Source organism: Haemaphysalis longicornis, unplaced genomic scaffold, assembly GCF_048455015.1.
Source record: "Haemaphysalis longicornis isolate Haplotype H1 unplaced genomic scaffold, Haemaphysalis longicornis Haplotype H1 scaffold_1, whole genome shotgun sequence".
Classification (NCBI taxonomy): domain Eukaryota; kingdom Metazoa; phylum Arthropoda; class Arachnida; order Ixodida; family Ixodidae; genus Haemaphysalis; species Haemaphysalis longicornis.
The window spans coordinates 105,223,446-105,240,221 of record NW_027526203.1 but is presented as its reverse complement, the minus strand read 5'-3'; the positions used below and the strand labels follow the sequence as shown (position 1 = coordinate 105,240,221).

General features: G+C 46.1%; 1 protein-coding gene across 1 annotated transcript; it reads left to right on the top strand.

Annotated features, from left to right (window-relative positions):
* Positions 1–55: 55 nt before the first annotated feature.
* On the top strand, positions 56–1,281 carry LOC144178609 (uncharacterized). The gene has a single exon (XM_077706587.1). It carries the CDS (start codon positions 251–253, stop codon positions 623–625), a length of 375 nt encoding a protein of 124 aa, XP_077562713.1. The 5' UTR covers positions 56–250; the 3' UTR covers positions 626–1,281.
* Positions 1,282–16,776: the final 15,495 nt, after the last annotated feature.

Genomic DNA, 16,776 nt, shown 5'->3' with positions numbered 1-16,776 from the left:
CAAAGCGGGCGCGACTTTCCTATGCGCTCAGAGGGCGCTCTGGTCGCGAGTTGCGCTGTGTGCCCTGTGATCCTAGTTGTCGCGGTTGTCGTACTGATCGGCCGCGCTCCTCGTTGTCCTGTGCTTGTGCGCGCTAAGCAGCTTGCGCCGTGTCCCTCCAGCGACGTAGCAGTGTTCAAAGTTGCGCCATATACTTGTGGTCGAGGTTGTTGAAGCTTGGGTAGTCGCTGAGGCAGAACTTCGCCGAGACATGGCCGCCGCCAACGCAGACTGCAGCGAAGGTAGCGGTGTCGTCCCGATGGAGCCGCCTCTTGGCGAGCAGGACACGCTCGAGATGCGCGCCGCGGGCATCCAGGAGAAGCTGGACGCCACGTACCGTCAGATCGTCTTTCTCGACCAGCAGATTCGTGACCTGAAGCGCCTGTACAAGCGGGCCGAGAAGAACAACAAGTACGCCTTCCGCTACAACATCCGCATGAAGATGTCCATCGCGAGCGGAATAAAGATGATGTACTACCACTACGCCAACGTCAAAGTGGCCGAGCTGGAGCGCGTCACCACGCAGATGGAGGAGGCCCGTTCGACGGCTAGTGATTATTCCGAGGGCGACAGAGTGTATGACTAGTCGGCTGCGCTATGTGCGAATGCCCATTGGACAGTGCTTGTGCATGTGAGCGTGCGGGAAGAGGCTGCTCCTGTGTTTCGTCTCTTCTCGTGGTCGACCGCGAAGGTGCAAGTGCTCTTGCGAGCGGTGTCTGCTTTGTCAAGAGAAGTTCGTCGCGCGTCAACCGGACGGCCCGATGCACCGTGCCGTGAAAGTGTCTCCAGTGTGCTGGTCGCCCGCCTGGAGGGCGATGAAGCTGATTACGTGTACCAGTTCAAGAGTGTGTTGAAAAGTTGATGTAACACTTCCGCAATTTAAAAGATGACCTGGCAGTTATTGTGAAGGCTCCTCCCCATTTTGTGCGGTGATTTTTTTTTTTCTACTCCTGAACCTCAATCAGTCGCCCTGAGAACTTTGTTCCTGAGCCTCAGCAGTCGGCCGTTTTTCTTTTTTAATCGTGTGTGAGTTTGTGCACATCCCCTGCCAAACCGGCGAGTCTCATCGTGTGTTCTCATCTCCACGAGAAATGCAGAACATTTTAAAAGTTTGAGTAAGCACAGTTGAATAGCGTGAGTATGTGTCTGTGATGTGGTTAGGGGAAGTGTTACAGAGTGCACGTGTTCCACACGTAAAACAAAATGTGCTAACCATTTGACATAAAGTTCTTTGTCTCTTCAGCTGGGCTGCTGTTTCTCTTTTACCCAGACATTGGAACAAGCTGCTGCGGCCAAGGGGCGTTTCTTTAAAATGGCAACAACCATGTGTAGTTCAAGTTTTGCTTGCACACGTCTTTGCCTAGGTGTGCTGCCGTACCAACAATTCAAGCAGAGCAACAGCTTCCTGTTGTACCAGGGATTCAATCCTCACGAGAGCACGAATGCTACATCGGTTCATTCAGTGCCGTTTGCCCAGGCAGTCACCATGCCCTCCCATACTACTGCCTCCCTGCTTTTGTATTCAGCCATCCATGCCATTTTATTTTCCCCCACTGCTTGGGATGAAAACTGATGCTGCGGCACTATTCTCCTCAGGTGGTCAGTGTTCAGCTGCGCCATGGTGAAAGGTGCAGATTGGTTTCCAAGAGAAGAGTGCTAACAACATTTAGCACCATTTTCTTCAAGCCAAGGTGCACCAACTTGATAAATGGCACAATTTGTTGGGGGAAATTTGCAGCTGTGTTGTCTCTAGTCGGTGAGCTGAAATTTCGCACATTTCTGAGGCTTCCTTGAAGCCGCTAGGTTGCAGATGATTTTGGCCTGCAGTGTCCACTTTTCTGTGCTTGTTCTGCAATGGCCGCCCACCGGCGATAGCTCTGCTGTTCAAGCGTGCTGGACGTGGGCAACAATGAGGCGCCACTGTGGATCACCACTGAAGAAAGTACCTTGCTGGCAGGGCCCTCTCGTGTGATGAGAAATGGGGGTGGAGTACAAGTTTGCTGCAGTGGGGGCAGCACCTGGCTGCTTTCTACCGCCTGAGGAGCAGCAGTTGTGACTTGTACTTCTTCCACATGGTTGAGCCACAACTGTCGTGTTCTTGGTTGAAAAGCTGCCCAAGGGTTGTCTGCCTCTCTAGATTGGTTAGCAACCCAGGTGGAGTGCTCAATAGGGTCCATTACTGGCTTCTACAGCTATATTCTATGTTGGAGGCAAAATACAAATGTTTGACGACTTGTTAGAGAGTGCAGATAGTGTAAATAACGTGGAATTTCTTGCTGCGGCCATGGTGCAAGAAGTACTATTAGGTGACGGCTGTCGCCCCTTGTTGGCCAGTAGACCATGGAAAAATTTGGTCGATGCTGTGGCATACTATTCCTGAGCTGTAATCTATCGTCATTTGGTAGAACCCTGCCCTTGAGGCGCCAGCTAACTTTGGAGAGTAAAGTTACCACTGCTAGTGTTTGGCCATTTGGTACAAAATTTGGACACACTTTCTGCACTTAAATTGTTGAAGAGGGCGAGAGCACACGTTATCTGGGCAAAATGCTACTGTAGCCACTAAGTGGGTGGTAGGTACTTTGTCTTCAAATTGAGATTTGAAATTTTTGTGGCAATTCTGGTAAAGTCATAGAGCAAGTGCTTTAGGCGGATATGGGAACTTGCTTTATGATGTGGGTGTAACTAGTTCGTGACTGTGTTCGCTACCATGCAATTTTCCCGAGAGTCTCCGCACACTTGGGCACTAACGCGGCGATCTAATTTCCGGCCTCTCAGAATGTGAGACGAATGCTGTTCAACATTTTCTACAACCAGTGAGACCTGTGCTGCATCGTGCTAGAAGCCAGCTGTACACTGTATGCACTTGCCACATGCATTCTAATGCGAAGGCATTACACCCAAAATGGCCGACTGCTCAAAGAACAAAAAACTGGTCAGTGAATGCGCAGAATGGTGACACATTTCTCAGGGACGCTCCTATACACAAAGTGCCTAGTTTAGTTGCAAAGAAAATTGTGCGCTGGCTGGGATTCGAACCAGGGTCCTCCAGTATGCGAGACAAGCACGGAACCATTGACCCATCACAGCCCAATTCTAGCCAAATAAAGGAGAACCTAGCAGAAGGGTTGTGGCCTTCGACTTGGACGTGTGCATTAGGCGTATTCAGTACTACTGAAGAAATTTTTGCGCAGTAATTGCACAAGTAAAATTAGCAGGTGAATATAAAGGCACATTCCTGCCTCCTAACAACATGTATGTAGGGCTACCAAGGGCAATTGGACAAGCCTCTCAGTCGTAGTAAATAAAGAGGACCAAAGGGGGGGCACGTGCACTACTAGACACGTGGCCTAGTAGGCACCACATCATTAGCGTGCATACAATGAACACGCTGCCTTCCACGTGACGCTCTACAAATTTCATTGGTACTGCGTATACAGCGTTTCAGTCTGAACAATTTATATCGAAAGCAGCTGTGAAACGTGGCGACGCACACGGTGCCAACATATACGTTCTACAACTCAACACTAATGCTTTCGCATTCACTATAACTTAAGGTTGCCTGGGTGCCCTGGAATTTTTCTTCTTTACAGCAAAGCCGTAATAGGGTAGGTTTCCATACGTTTTTTGGTGTCCTCGCATCAAATCTCCCGAGGCTCTACGTGTCGTTGAAGTGCGAGGCATTCCATAGCACGCGCTTTAAATTAGCAATAGCAAATGGGAATGAGCAGCGGCGCAGCGTTTAGGAGGCAGATTGAAGCCAGTTGAAAGCATAAGGCAGATGTAATAGAAGCAAACTGTGTCAAGTGGCCAGAGGACGAAAGCCTTCGAGAACACAGGGAAAAAGCCAAGTGCCTCAGGAGTTCAATAGGACAGTAATGCTTTTCCATTCAGAACCCTTGAGAAGTGCTTTGTCCTCGGACCATGGGCTGGTTGTGAGGGCACTGCCCCTGTGGTTCTAGTCTGCAATTTTAATGTGGATATATTGGGACCAAAAAGGGAGTGGTGTCTGAATTATATGTTGGAGACTTTTGGCTTCTGATGCCACACCATTCTGGCCCAACTGGCATATGTGCATCGATTTGACATACGGGAACGTATTTGCAGTTATGAACACTCCGATCAGTGTATATCATAGCGACAACAAAGCATTCCAACCGTCGTTGCCAAGTGACAGTGACTCTACAGCTCCTCTGATCATCCACATTCACAACGTGGAATGGCCTTCTCATGCAGTCTTGTGTGTAGGCGGTGAAACTTCTATTTTTATCAGACCTTGGACACAAGTCTCAAAAGTCGCCTGTGGTAGCTGAGCTGTCTTTACTGCTTGTTTTAGGGGCAAAGCCCTTTAAGGGCTCGGGCTGTCGGCGTCTCCTGTTGTCATCGTCGTATCCCATATCATGTAGTCATGGTACTAAAACCCCGGGACACTCGTTATCCAACCCCTCGCGCTAGAACGTTTCATCTCCGTGGTCGAAAATGCGTACTAAAAAAGCACACTGGGACACTCATTTTCCAATGTTTCGTGCTTCAAAAACATGAGACTTTTACAGCAAAGCTGTATACCTGTAACCCCCCAACAGTGTCATCTCCGTAAGCAGAAACACCAAGGCGCCAAGAATACACTTATACACTGCATGCTTCGCCTCTCCCCAGGTTTCACGTTAGTGGGGATGGCCCAGGATTTTTATGTGATCTCACGTGGCACTGATTTGATGCCACCCACCGACACATTTTTTTAAAATTTATATTGAATGAGTGGAAGATGTCGGTTTCACACAGTCAATAACACCGTTTCCCGGGTGCACGCAACTGGTGCTTTCCACGCAAAAAGTATACTGCTGTGCAATGGCAGCTGTGCACTCTTCTGGCTGCGCGTGTTCACAGGCAGCCGTCATCAGGCGTGCATGCGGCAGTGTGACGGGGAGTAACTGTTTCACTGCACCGACCTGTCCTAGCAAAGTAGAGGAGTGGGGCTTGAATGTGATGGAAGGGTGCTATTTATGCATGGTCATTGTTTCTTTGGGAAGGTTATTTAACAACTGGAGAATGCTTGTAGCACACAAAGAGTCACTGATCACTAAAAAGGCTCGGGACTTTAACAAGGAGGTGATGTGGTGGGCCTTACTGGCGTCGAAACGGTGATGGCAGGAACCATGGCAATGTGTGTAGAGGTGGCCAAGTCTGTGGGCATTGAAGGTTAGCTGGCTTCTCATTTGGTGTTGTTTTCATTGCTATAAAAATGTTTTAATGAGCTATTGGGAGTGGGAGGGGTCCCCAATTCCAAGAACCCACGAGATGAATGGGCAGCCCTTGCTCTGGAGGCCAGGAGTTTGATGGCAAGGTGGCTATTGGTCATCAGGTTCTCCCGCAGCAGCTCGGTGGTGTGATTTATTGACCGATGGTGGGGTGTGCCATAGTGGAGGGCTCCAGATTAATTTTGACCACCTGCTGGGGCCAAACCTCGACACACAGGTGTTCTCGCTTGTCGCCTCCACCTGAGACGCCACGGCTGGGATTGAACCCGCTGAGCAGCACAACACCTCAGCCACGGAGTCACTGGAACGGGTTGGGGGATGTGGCAACTCGATACATGTACTACTGCACCATCTTCATCACTTGAGAGGATTCCGTGTGCCGTACAACGTGGTGGACATTATCTTGGTGCTTTTGCAAGTGTAGTGCCAACACACTTCCCTCACCAACACACTTCCCTCACACTTCCCTCACTGCCTGGGGGCTGCCACTGTTTGAGCTGGTGTGCAAAGTGTAAAACTGTAAATGCAAAAATGTGTGCTGGTGTGTAAAACGTGAATATAAAATCGTAGCCTCGGTGGACAGGAGACAGAAGGGTACGTGGCATATAAATGTCCTTATCCTTATCCCAGAATAGCATAGTGTGTGAGGATTGGGAAATAAGTGGCAGCAAAAAATTGGTGGGGACGGGTGGTCAACTTTCATGTGCAAATATTTGATTGACAAGTCCTCATAATTGTCTTGTATTAATATAACGTGGTGAGCTCCCTCGTGCATGAGTTGTACATACTGTGTTTATATTTTATAGTGCATGATTGTAACGTTACACTGTTTTAGCATGATGTTGGGCCCTTTCATGTATGTGTGTGTCCTAGCCTACATGCTTCCCTCTGCATTCTTTCTATATTTCATTATTATTTTAGTGAATATTTTTTTTACTTATTTCCCTTTTGCTGTCATTGTGTCGACCCCCATGTGAAGTAGCACGCCCTGCCATTAGCGGCTCTGACCTCTCCTGTTCTCATTAAAGTTCTCTCTCACTATTTGTCTCTTGCGTGCAGATCGCAGCAGCCTGCGGTTGGTTGCGCCGCTGCTGCTTGTACGTGAACAGGGTGGGGAACAAGTTGCGATGTAGGGTCAGCCAAGCTTGCATACTGCGAAAGAAGTCCAGACTAGGGCCACAGTAATGACTCTCAGGCATACACAGTGCCCCAGAAGCGTGTTACAGTGGTGTGAGCGACCTGTACTGTGCACTCTTTTTTTATTGTCTTCTTTGTTCCTCAGAAGTAAAAATGTTTGGGTGAGTTGGTTCATTGTTTTCCCTCAGTATACATAGCGCAGAACGGACAAAAAACTGGCCAAATTCAGGACAGGCACTTGTCCCATTTTTGCCTGTCCTTTGTTTTTTGTGCGGTATTCCATTCCAAAAGCCTTTTCTGCTTAGACGCAGCCTAATCTGGAGGTGCAGTGTGGCCTAGGTGGTTGGTTGGTACATAATACAATGCTACTTTGGTTCCTTGCCATAGCAAAAGTTTAAAAAAAATTGTGTATTCGAGCTTTTCGCCAACATTAAGGGGGGACGCGGGGATCAGATGGCGAAAAGTGACCAAAAAATCGTTTTTTCGGAAGTCACATTTTCGGATTGCACGTTTTATATTCTATGCGTCTGCAAAGTTTCCCCGTCGAAAACGATCGCGAAGTGCCAAAGAAAAATATTTACGTCAGCTGAGGTGACAAATTATTTCCGCAAAATGACGAAAAAACCGGCAATTTTCGCAGCGCTGTATCTCCGGAACGACGGCACCGGGAGCCGCCATCTTGGTCGCGTTAGATTGGCAGAGTCTTCAACTTCCGATTTCCTGTCGCTGCTTTCATTGTCGCTCATTCACAAACGCACAAACGGCGGAAAATGAGAGACGGTGAAACGAAGCAACCGATAGAATCTAACACGCGATTGGCTCTCCGGCCGCGTTAGCTAAGACGGCTCTCCGGATTGGGTGCCGCCATGGCCACAACAAGATGGCCGCCTGGCGATTCGGCTGACGCGCAGTTCGCACGCACTCCGTGTCGCTAATGTTTTCCTCGGTTTCGCGGTCGGCTCGGTTCCCGTTCAGTGGTTTCATGCTTTGCGATTCCGTACAGTGACGCTATCGTTATCGCGGCGATAATGCTTGAGATCGTGCGCCAGATAGGGAAGTGCGCGGCTCGAAATACGCATCGAAAACGTGCCCGCGACATCGCCGTGGTGCGTCCTTGAGTGGGAAACTCGGTGCGTCCGTGTACAATTGGTGTTCGTGAAGTGAACTTTTGGACGCATTGCCGTGTTATAAAACGCTTAGTTATTGCTGTGTTTCACAGCGAGCTCGCGAGCTTCAGGAATGGAATGACCGGCTCGCCAGAAGTTGCGGCGCGCGCTGCATTGGCGCGACGTGTTCGGGCAGCGGCCGATAGCGGGATCGGTTGCTATTGCGCGCGAGTAGTAATAATTGATGTACGCAAAGTGTAATTTAATGGCAAAAGTAAAGTTGCTAAACATAGTGAGGTTACCTAAATTACGATCGTGGTGAACGTGCGCGTCGGGGATTGTAGGGAAGGGGAGGAGGGGGGGGGGTATAATGAACCACGTTACCCAGCTTATTTGAGAAACTTCTTCCGTGGCTCTAAACTAGTTCGTACAACGAAGTCTGGGATTACACAATTATATTTTCAGTATTAAATTAATTAGAGGAGATGCCATAATGTTACAGCGTTTAAAAAAATTTTAATGTCACTATTTTTTTCTATTTTTGCAATTATAATGTCCATTTTGCAATGCTTTTTTCGCCTGAAGAAGAGCATGGTATTCTTATAATATTAATGTTGTAATTATGTAAAACAAATGTATATTCTGACTTCAAATAGCTCATCTTATGCGTGTGATGCCCTGATATAATTTTTGACACTCTACAGCCTCATGTACTAAGCTGTAGCTTCATCAAGGTTATGACACCCAGAAATAAGCTGAAAGTCTGCTGGCACATTAATAAAAAAAAAACCATGCCTTACTGTTCATTTTGGAAACACCTATGCATTAGGCATACATGAAGTAAAATATAGGTACCCTAGTAGCCCATAGTAAACTTTTTGGTACACTCTGCGTAAAACTGGTGCTTCTGCCATCTAAAGGCCTACACATAGAAACCTCCAATGAGCCAGGAAGGCATCCCAGATGCACCAAATCAAAGGGCAAAGGTATGCGAGGTTGTCCCCAAGCAACGACAGCAAGGACTATGCTGCTGCTGCAGTTTGAAAATTGTGACATCAACGTAAACTTTAAGAGCCGTTTTCTCAAAAGTGCATTTTACGAGTTCTTCGTTGCTCGTGGAAAGGATAGCATGGCAATCACTGGGCAGATTTTGACCCTGTCTGTTTTATTTCGATCCTTGAAGAGTTCTGCAGGGCGAGACAGTCTTGGATTTTCATTTTAGGGCCTCGTTATTTTTTAATGTGGAATTTATGGCTAGGTCAATTATGTCCTATAGGTTACAAGTGAAATTATTCTTGTCTGTAAAAAAAATGAAGGGTGTAAAAAAAATTTGAAGACTGTCTTGCCCTGTAGTGTTCTTTTGATTATAATTGAGAAGTATTCAGAACTTCCTAGCATGTGTCAATACCTTGCTAGGCTTTTCACGAGCGGGCAACATGTAAACCTCTGTAACACAAGAACTACTGAAGGTATCATCATGAAATTTTAAATTTCACCATTTGGAATGCTTTCCAATGTGCTTGCCGAATTTCATCACTCTACGCCAAAAAACAAAAAAGTTCACTCCGATCCCCACGTCCCCCCTTAAAGGGACCTTGAATACAATATATAACTTCATTCCTACAAAAAGATTGCCTCATTGGAATAACATTCATGCCAATTTTAATGTGAACTTCAGTCACATACTAAGTTGTGCATTTTGGAAAACAAAGAAAGTGTGGCGACTTCCAGCTACTTTCCCACACCTAACTTGGTTATGATGCAATAAATCCACGTGCACCACATGGTGATGCTGAATATATGAATTGATTATTGAAATGGCTCTGTGGGATTCCAACTGGAGCTTGTAGAGTTTCAAATAAAGAATAACTTTGTGAGGATGAGGGGATTAACGAGCGAACAAGTGGGTGCAGTGAAACAACGAAAGGGAAATCAGCATATATCGATCGGAGGTGGAAGCCAAGAGCAGCTTTATGAGCAGTGGAATCGTTACATATGCCACCTCTTGAGTGGCTTTTGCAACACTACAATACATATAGCTTTTGAAGCTGAAATAATTTCCTGTAAATCACTGCCTGCCATTTTTTCGCCAGGCATTGTGGGTTCAGGCAACGCCGCCTGTATAAACATTGCCTAACGCGTGAGCGAAAAATGGCCAAACAGCCACTCTCCTGTTGCTCGAGCTCTCCTACCCTTCCCCGCTCCGTAGCCTTTCAGCGTGCTTTCGTGTCCGCCAGCCAGCGCCGCTTCTCGAAAACTATGCAAAATAATGGAAAGTTTGTTCCTACGCCTTCTTGTTTTTCACCATGCCTGTCTGTCTTGGTCTGTCACTGATAAAACTTCCTTTGTAACGAAGCAAAATCCCTTGCCCTGCCGCAGGCTGATGCTGGCTTTGCGCGCTTATCTACTCGGATCACAGGCCCTGAAATTTTCTGAGTGGGGCATTCCACCTCTATCCCCTCCGCATTTAGGTATTGTTTTGACCCCGATGTTCGCACTCCGCATCGGTACGCACTTCTAAAATTGAGGACCGCACTGTAGAAGCGCCGTGGCGGGATCCCAGCTGCTTATCCTTTTGTTTCCTATAATTTTCTGAAGTTTACAAGCGCGTGATATTATTAGAAAGTAATCGTAGAAGTGAGCGCCTGAACAAAAAACGTGCACGCAATTTTTTCTTCTCTAAATACTCCAGAAAGAAAAATATGAGTAAAATAATGGCTGCCCCATCCGAAAATATCGTTTTTCTGTTAGCTATATGTCTACCCGACAATCAGTATGTTCTTACACTATTTAAGTCCGCCTCCGTCTTTATCTTTGGAAAAATGCAGCAAGTATGAAGCGAGCGACACGTTGAACGAGAGCCCCCAGTGCTCCACAGAACTAGCGCCCCGTCGCGGCTAAGATGTAAGCGAAACGGCCCATGAAGCCAAACAGGCAAGCTGACAGACACACGTCGTAGAAGTGGGTGCAGCGTTCGCGACTCGCGAGCAGTGACGTAAGGCGAGATGTCCGCCGGCACGCGCCACATAGCGGATCAGCGCCTGAACTAAGCGTCCCTACCCTTCCCATTGAAAAGCGCGCGACGCGTCAGGCAATGTTAATACAGGCGGCGTTGGTTCAGGTGATCTCATGTTGTCCAAATTAAGAACAATGGATATACGCTACACAGTTTCGCAGCATAGGGTTACTGCATGCTGAAATGCCCAGCTATCTTTTGCTAGGCTTGACGAGCAGTTCTGGACTTCTGGTTTCTTTACGGCGACACCAAGTCGGTGTACTAAGTGCCTGTTTTTGGGTGCTCCCTCAAGTACATTGTATGCTTTTCGCCACATTACGTAATGCCACAGTAAGTGGCTAATTTGAAATACTCCCCAGGTTACACTAAATCCTCAGTAAATAAAATTGTAGCAATGTATAAAATGCCCAATCTTTCGAATAAAGCCAAGTTGTATTGCCTTAACGGTTCCTTTCGAGCATCGTGAAGCCAAAATACAACCTCGTTCAATTCGAAAGAACCAGCCTGTGGTAACTGTGGTAACTGTGGTAACAATTTTGGATCTCGTTTTTATCAGTAAAGCTACGTTACAGCATGATGTTTGCATAGAAGAGGGTATATCGGACCATAAGCTCGTTTTTATTACTTGTTCCATTAATAACTGTGCTAAAAACGCTAAGCCCAAGGCCAAAGTTATTAGTAACTTTGCCCGTGCTGACGACCAGGCAATCTTAGACGAGCTTTGGGCGTTTGCCGACAACGTATCAAATGAAAATCCCCTCTCACTATGGCTTGAATTTAAGAGGATGGTCCTCGATTGTATTCGTACCTATGTCCCTCGTAAAAAAATCAAAACAAACCGAGCTAGTCCCTGGGTAGACAGGAATATCATTCATTTAAAGCGGAAACTGAAACGGGCCAAGAAAACAAAACCCCCTAGAACTGAACTCATTCAGAGTCTTAAAACACAGCTTTCAGCAAGTTTATCTACAGCCAGAAAGAAATACTTTTTGACCTCGTTGCCAAATTTTATAAAAACACAACCACAAAAGTTCTGGCGCTATCTGGGCGGCAGTAAAAAACGCTTGGAGCAAATTGAACAAAACAACGTCCTTATAACTCAACCGAAGACCATTGCTAATACAATGAATGAGTATTTCCATTCGGTCTTCTCTCCCCAGACTGAAATCAGCGGGCTGTTTACGAATGTGACTGATATTGATCCTGACTTTATATCTTGCGAAGGCGTTCTCGCACTTCTGCTGGATATAAATGAAAAGTCGTCAGAAGGGCCAGACCTAATTCCAAATGCTTTTTTGCGCCGTTATGCCGAGCCGATATCGCACATTTTGACCGCCATCTTTTGTTTATGCTTGCGCCACTCAGTCTTGCCTGATGATTGGCGCCTAGCCCGCGTTGTGGCTGTTTTTAAAAAAGGAAATAGCTTGAAAATGGAAAATTATCGACCCATCTCACTAACATCAACCTGCTGCAAAATTTTGGAACACATAATCGCCTCTTTTATTAACAAATTTCTGGAAACAAACAGCGTCCTTTCGGAGTTCCAACATGGGTTCCGCAAAAACCTTTCTACCACTACTCAACTTGTTACAACCACTCATGAAATCGCAGAAGCTTTAGATTCATCTAGCCAAATAGATTTAGTCTTTCTTGACTTCAGTAAAGCCTTCGATCGCGTACCCCATGATAAACTACTCACTAAGCTTTCTTCTTTGGGTCTTCCTGCGTTTATAATTAACTGGATCAAAGCATATTTAACAAACAGAACACAGTTTGTGGAAGTCGACGGGTGCGCATCTGAAAGACTTGGTGTAACATCTGGCGTTCCACAAGGCAGTGTTTTGGGACCGGTTCTTTTTTTAATTTACATCAATGACATAACATCTGCTATTGACCCGAGAGTTTCTAGTAAATTGTTTGCAGACGACTGTCTTATTTTCAAGGAAATCACGGGCACCGATGACCAAGTTTTGTTAAACAGCAGTTTGACGGGAATTGGTCAGTGGTGCGCTACCTGGGGTATGAGCTTGAACGCCGACAAAACAGTTCTACTTCGTGTAACGAACAAAAAACAACCCTTTCAATTTTCTTATTCAATAAATGGTGCACCAGTGGTAGAAAAAAGCCAGTACAAATACCTCGGGATAACGTTCACCAATACTCTGTCGTGGTCAAAGCACATAGAAAACATCTGCGCATCTGCCACACGCAAGTTAGGCTTTTTACGGCATAAACTCAAAGCGTCACCAACGCATGTCAAATTACTGGCCTTCAAAATGATAATACTTCCTAAACTGCAATACGCTTCGGTTGTATGGGACCCCTTCCTTAAAAAAGATAAATACCGGCTTGAAATGGTGCAAAGACGCGCTATACGGTTCATTTTCAACAAATATAGGACCACTGACTCACCAACTTCTCTAATGCAGGCGAACAACATTTCTACCCTGGAAGATAGACGAAAAATTGATAGGCTGAAACTGTTGTTTGCTCTTTATACTGGTTCCACAAAGGTAAATGCATCGGTATACATTCAGCCATTTCAATCGCGCCCCACGAGACATCGGCACACGCACAATTTGCTTCCGTATCGAGCCCGCACAAACATGTTCAAGAATTCGTTTTTTCCACGTACAGTATCGGAATGGAATTCGCTGCCTGAAGTGGTCTTCACATCTCAGTCCATTTGCCATTTTGAGCGTGCCATATTGTCTGTACTGTAGTCTGTACTCGACTTGCTTTACTGTTTATCGCAATTGTGATTGTATAATAGGGAGATATACTCATCTCCGTTGTTCTGATGGTCGTGTTAACCTGTGTTTAAGCTCATCTATACCTCTCTGTATAATGTACTTATCTTCTTGTATTTTGTGTGCGCTTGTTTTTATCATTCATCTATCACGCTTACGTGTGTTTTCCACTTAATTTGTGTGCCTCTCCTGCTTGGTCTTTTTCAAGACCGCAGTATATTGTAAATAAATAATAATAAATAATAAAAATAACTCCCTCAGCACCATTCAAGCCAAGAAAGGAGTCTTTCTAACAAAACATGCAACAAGTATTGATCTAAGTTTTGCACTACAGTGACGGAATATGTGCAGGATGTTATTAACTGCATGGTATAGCGATGCGATCAATTGGAACTGGAGGCCCCGCTACAATCACTCCGTCATGTTTCGTAGTGCTGGCTGCCAATTCTGTGACGTCGTAGAGATGCCTCCGAATAGTGGGTGCTGGTTTGTCTATTTTTCATATCATCTCCATTATTTGTTTTCCAGTTTGCAATAAAATTGCTATCATTGTGTATGGAACAAAGCAGTCTTACATGTATTTTGTCTTCATGGCCCCTTTTAAAAGGCCACAAAATCAAAATTACCATAGCCCTCCACTATGGTGCAGGTAGTAGCTTGGATGCAGCTTCAGCGCATTAAATTTCGAAATATTTGCAGTAGTGGCTGGCCGGTGCAGTAATCCTCTGCCGAAAATGAAGTCACGGGCTCTTTTCTTGCCATTTTAGGGCGGTCAGGTTGCAAACTCAAAAGCACTCATGCGCCCTCAGTCTTTATGTAGGCTAGAGAGTGCTAGAAGAATCTAGAATCTACTAGAAGATTCTAGTACACTCTTAATGGTGCTGAATGGCAGAAATGATAGGAAGCTGGGCACTGTGCGTGGTAATCGAGTACATTCCCCTCTTTCTCTCTCTCATGTGGTTCTTTGCTGCTCTGCATTCTTTATGGCAGTCCACTGAGCTGGTGCTTTACATGCAAACGTAAGGGCCATAAGAAACAGAGAAGGGTTGCTCAGCAGCCTCTAAATGCAGCAGAGTTTGTGACAGATGATGGAATCTTTGAGAAATTCGCTTGCTCAATTCCTGTTAGGAAGTAGTGCATACTCTTGGAAATGTGTAACTCAGCACTGCAGTTACATTTCATGTGGCAAGAATGCGCAAATAAGGTGCAGAGACAGGCAACTTGAAGATGCACCCTTGCCCCCTGACCTGCAATTTTTGTACAAAACTGTCAGCTTGCAGGAAAAGGTTAACTCTACCTTGAACTGGCTTTGGCAATAAGAAAGCAAGATCTTGGGATGATTACTGGCAAAGGCACTCATAGCTGCTGTGTTTCAGTTATGATATGAAGACATACCCTATGAAAAGTAAAAGAGAAAGCGTGAACAAATGCTTTAATTACAATCTGTGTAGGCACTATACGAAGAATTCTTCCAAATTGTGCTGTTTTTGTGTTGCCTCACCGATGGCTACTCACGGTTTTGTTCGTCTCATCAAGGCTGTTTTTGCATATTTCAGCAACTACCAGTAACACCAGGCAAACTAAATTCTAACTGCAGTGTTTGTCAGATATCAGGTCTCTCAAAATCACCGAGCTTCAATGCATTTTGTGCGTTAAAAATTCTCACATAGTGCTGGCAACTGGCAAATGTGAAGGCCGACAGGCAACACTAAAGTTACCTCAACTGCAACTCTAGCTAGCCCAAACTGCATTGCAGCATGGTGGAAGAGCGATACTGGCGGTGCCAACAATTCAAGTTTGAGGTCAGCGCTAATGCGCGAGCATTTACAGCGCTTATGGTGCAGTCAGTACTGTTCCTTACTATGCTTTCTAGTTGTGGTGTGAAAGTGCTGGGTGCCCCACCTTGTGAAGTCGCGTCTGTTGAGTGTGAAGCCCGTCAATCAAGGTCACAACAGAAGAGTGCAGCGCAACCAGGAAAGAGTGCTGCCAGGGGATATAGTTCTGTTGGAGTGTGAAGCCTCTTAATCAAGGTTAAAGAGGGGGGAGAGAATGCGGCGCTCGCAAGAAACAAGAGAAACTGTTGCTAGGCAACACTTGGGGGCCTTGGCTTGTGGCGCTGCAGGTGGGTGCGCTACAAGAGTGCCGTCTGCTCCCAAGCTTTACTTCACCACGGCCCGTCTACCCAACGCTGCAACTAAAGCGGTTGAATTCATGGCGGTCTTCGCATCTCCTTTTCATAGTGTCTTCGTGTAGTGTGCACGGAATTTACCGTCGTGAATTCAAGCTAAGTAGCGCAACTTTCGGTGTTATTGCGGGTGGGTCGGTGACTTTGCTAGGCGTACGTACGGAGGGCACAGTAGCCGCGCAGGATGCACAGATAATGACAGTATGGAGAGGATCAGTTTGTGGGTTCCATAAATGGCGTTATCTCCTCGTGTTTGCACAGCATATCATAAGCTGAGTTTCAGAGAATAGACAGCTGGGGGCCAAGTACCTTGACCCACGTTGATGCTCAGTGTCACACCCATTGAGCTGAACAAAAACGCAAGTGACGCCAGGCTCCATGTGCATTTTTGGCTAAACCAGTGTCTAAACTAATGTAAAAAATACAATGAAAAAAAAAGACAATCAAGAACCCAACCCGTGCTCCCCTTGATTGGGTGCTGCCACTTGCATTCACTCAATATTTTTAACGCTGTGTGTTTTTAAATGACTTCACCATTTCACTAGCTGCAGTTGATTGAAATGTCACCGCCAAGTTTTGATCATCTGCCAATTGAAGGCGACATTTTTTTTATGTAGAAATATTCAGATTTCAAGAAAACTATCAAAAGAAATTTTTTATCATGTTTCTTTGCCTTTTATCACCCCCCAGAAAAGAAAATAGAAACTTGAAGTTAAAGAATTTCCCGTTGAGCGGAAACAATTTCTCGTAGTTCGACCACGAGATGCCTGCTCTGGCCCATCCACATGCACGCATAAAATCGACATACTCGCGCAGCGACGTAGCCCGGCCTGGTGTTCCGTTGCACGGTTTTGCTTGTGTGCAACTTTCGCATTCACTACTGACAAGTTTCTACAACGTGTTACCACATGCAAGTGATAGTTTCGATTTGCCCAGCGCGACTGGCTGACAATTGCAGACTAAAGGCGCTATTTTGCAGTGAACAAAATATCACGGGATTTTTTTGTTACTGAAGCTTGCGACGGATCTGGGTTACGTGATACTGCCAATCTCTTTGGGTCCCACAGTACGTAACCCAGAAATTGTAATAGTGGGGCTCTTCGATTTACAGTCTCGGACTCACCGCGGACTCCCCGAGAAGCAGTCCGGCATTCGATTTTCCCATGTATCCCTATGGCTTCGGGGAATCCTCGGACTACCCGCGGTCTATCCGCGGCGAGTCCGAGAGTGTAAATCGAAGAGCCCCAGTATCACAATAAGGACTCGCAAACCAAAACATTCGGCCGCA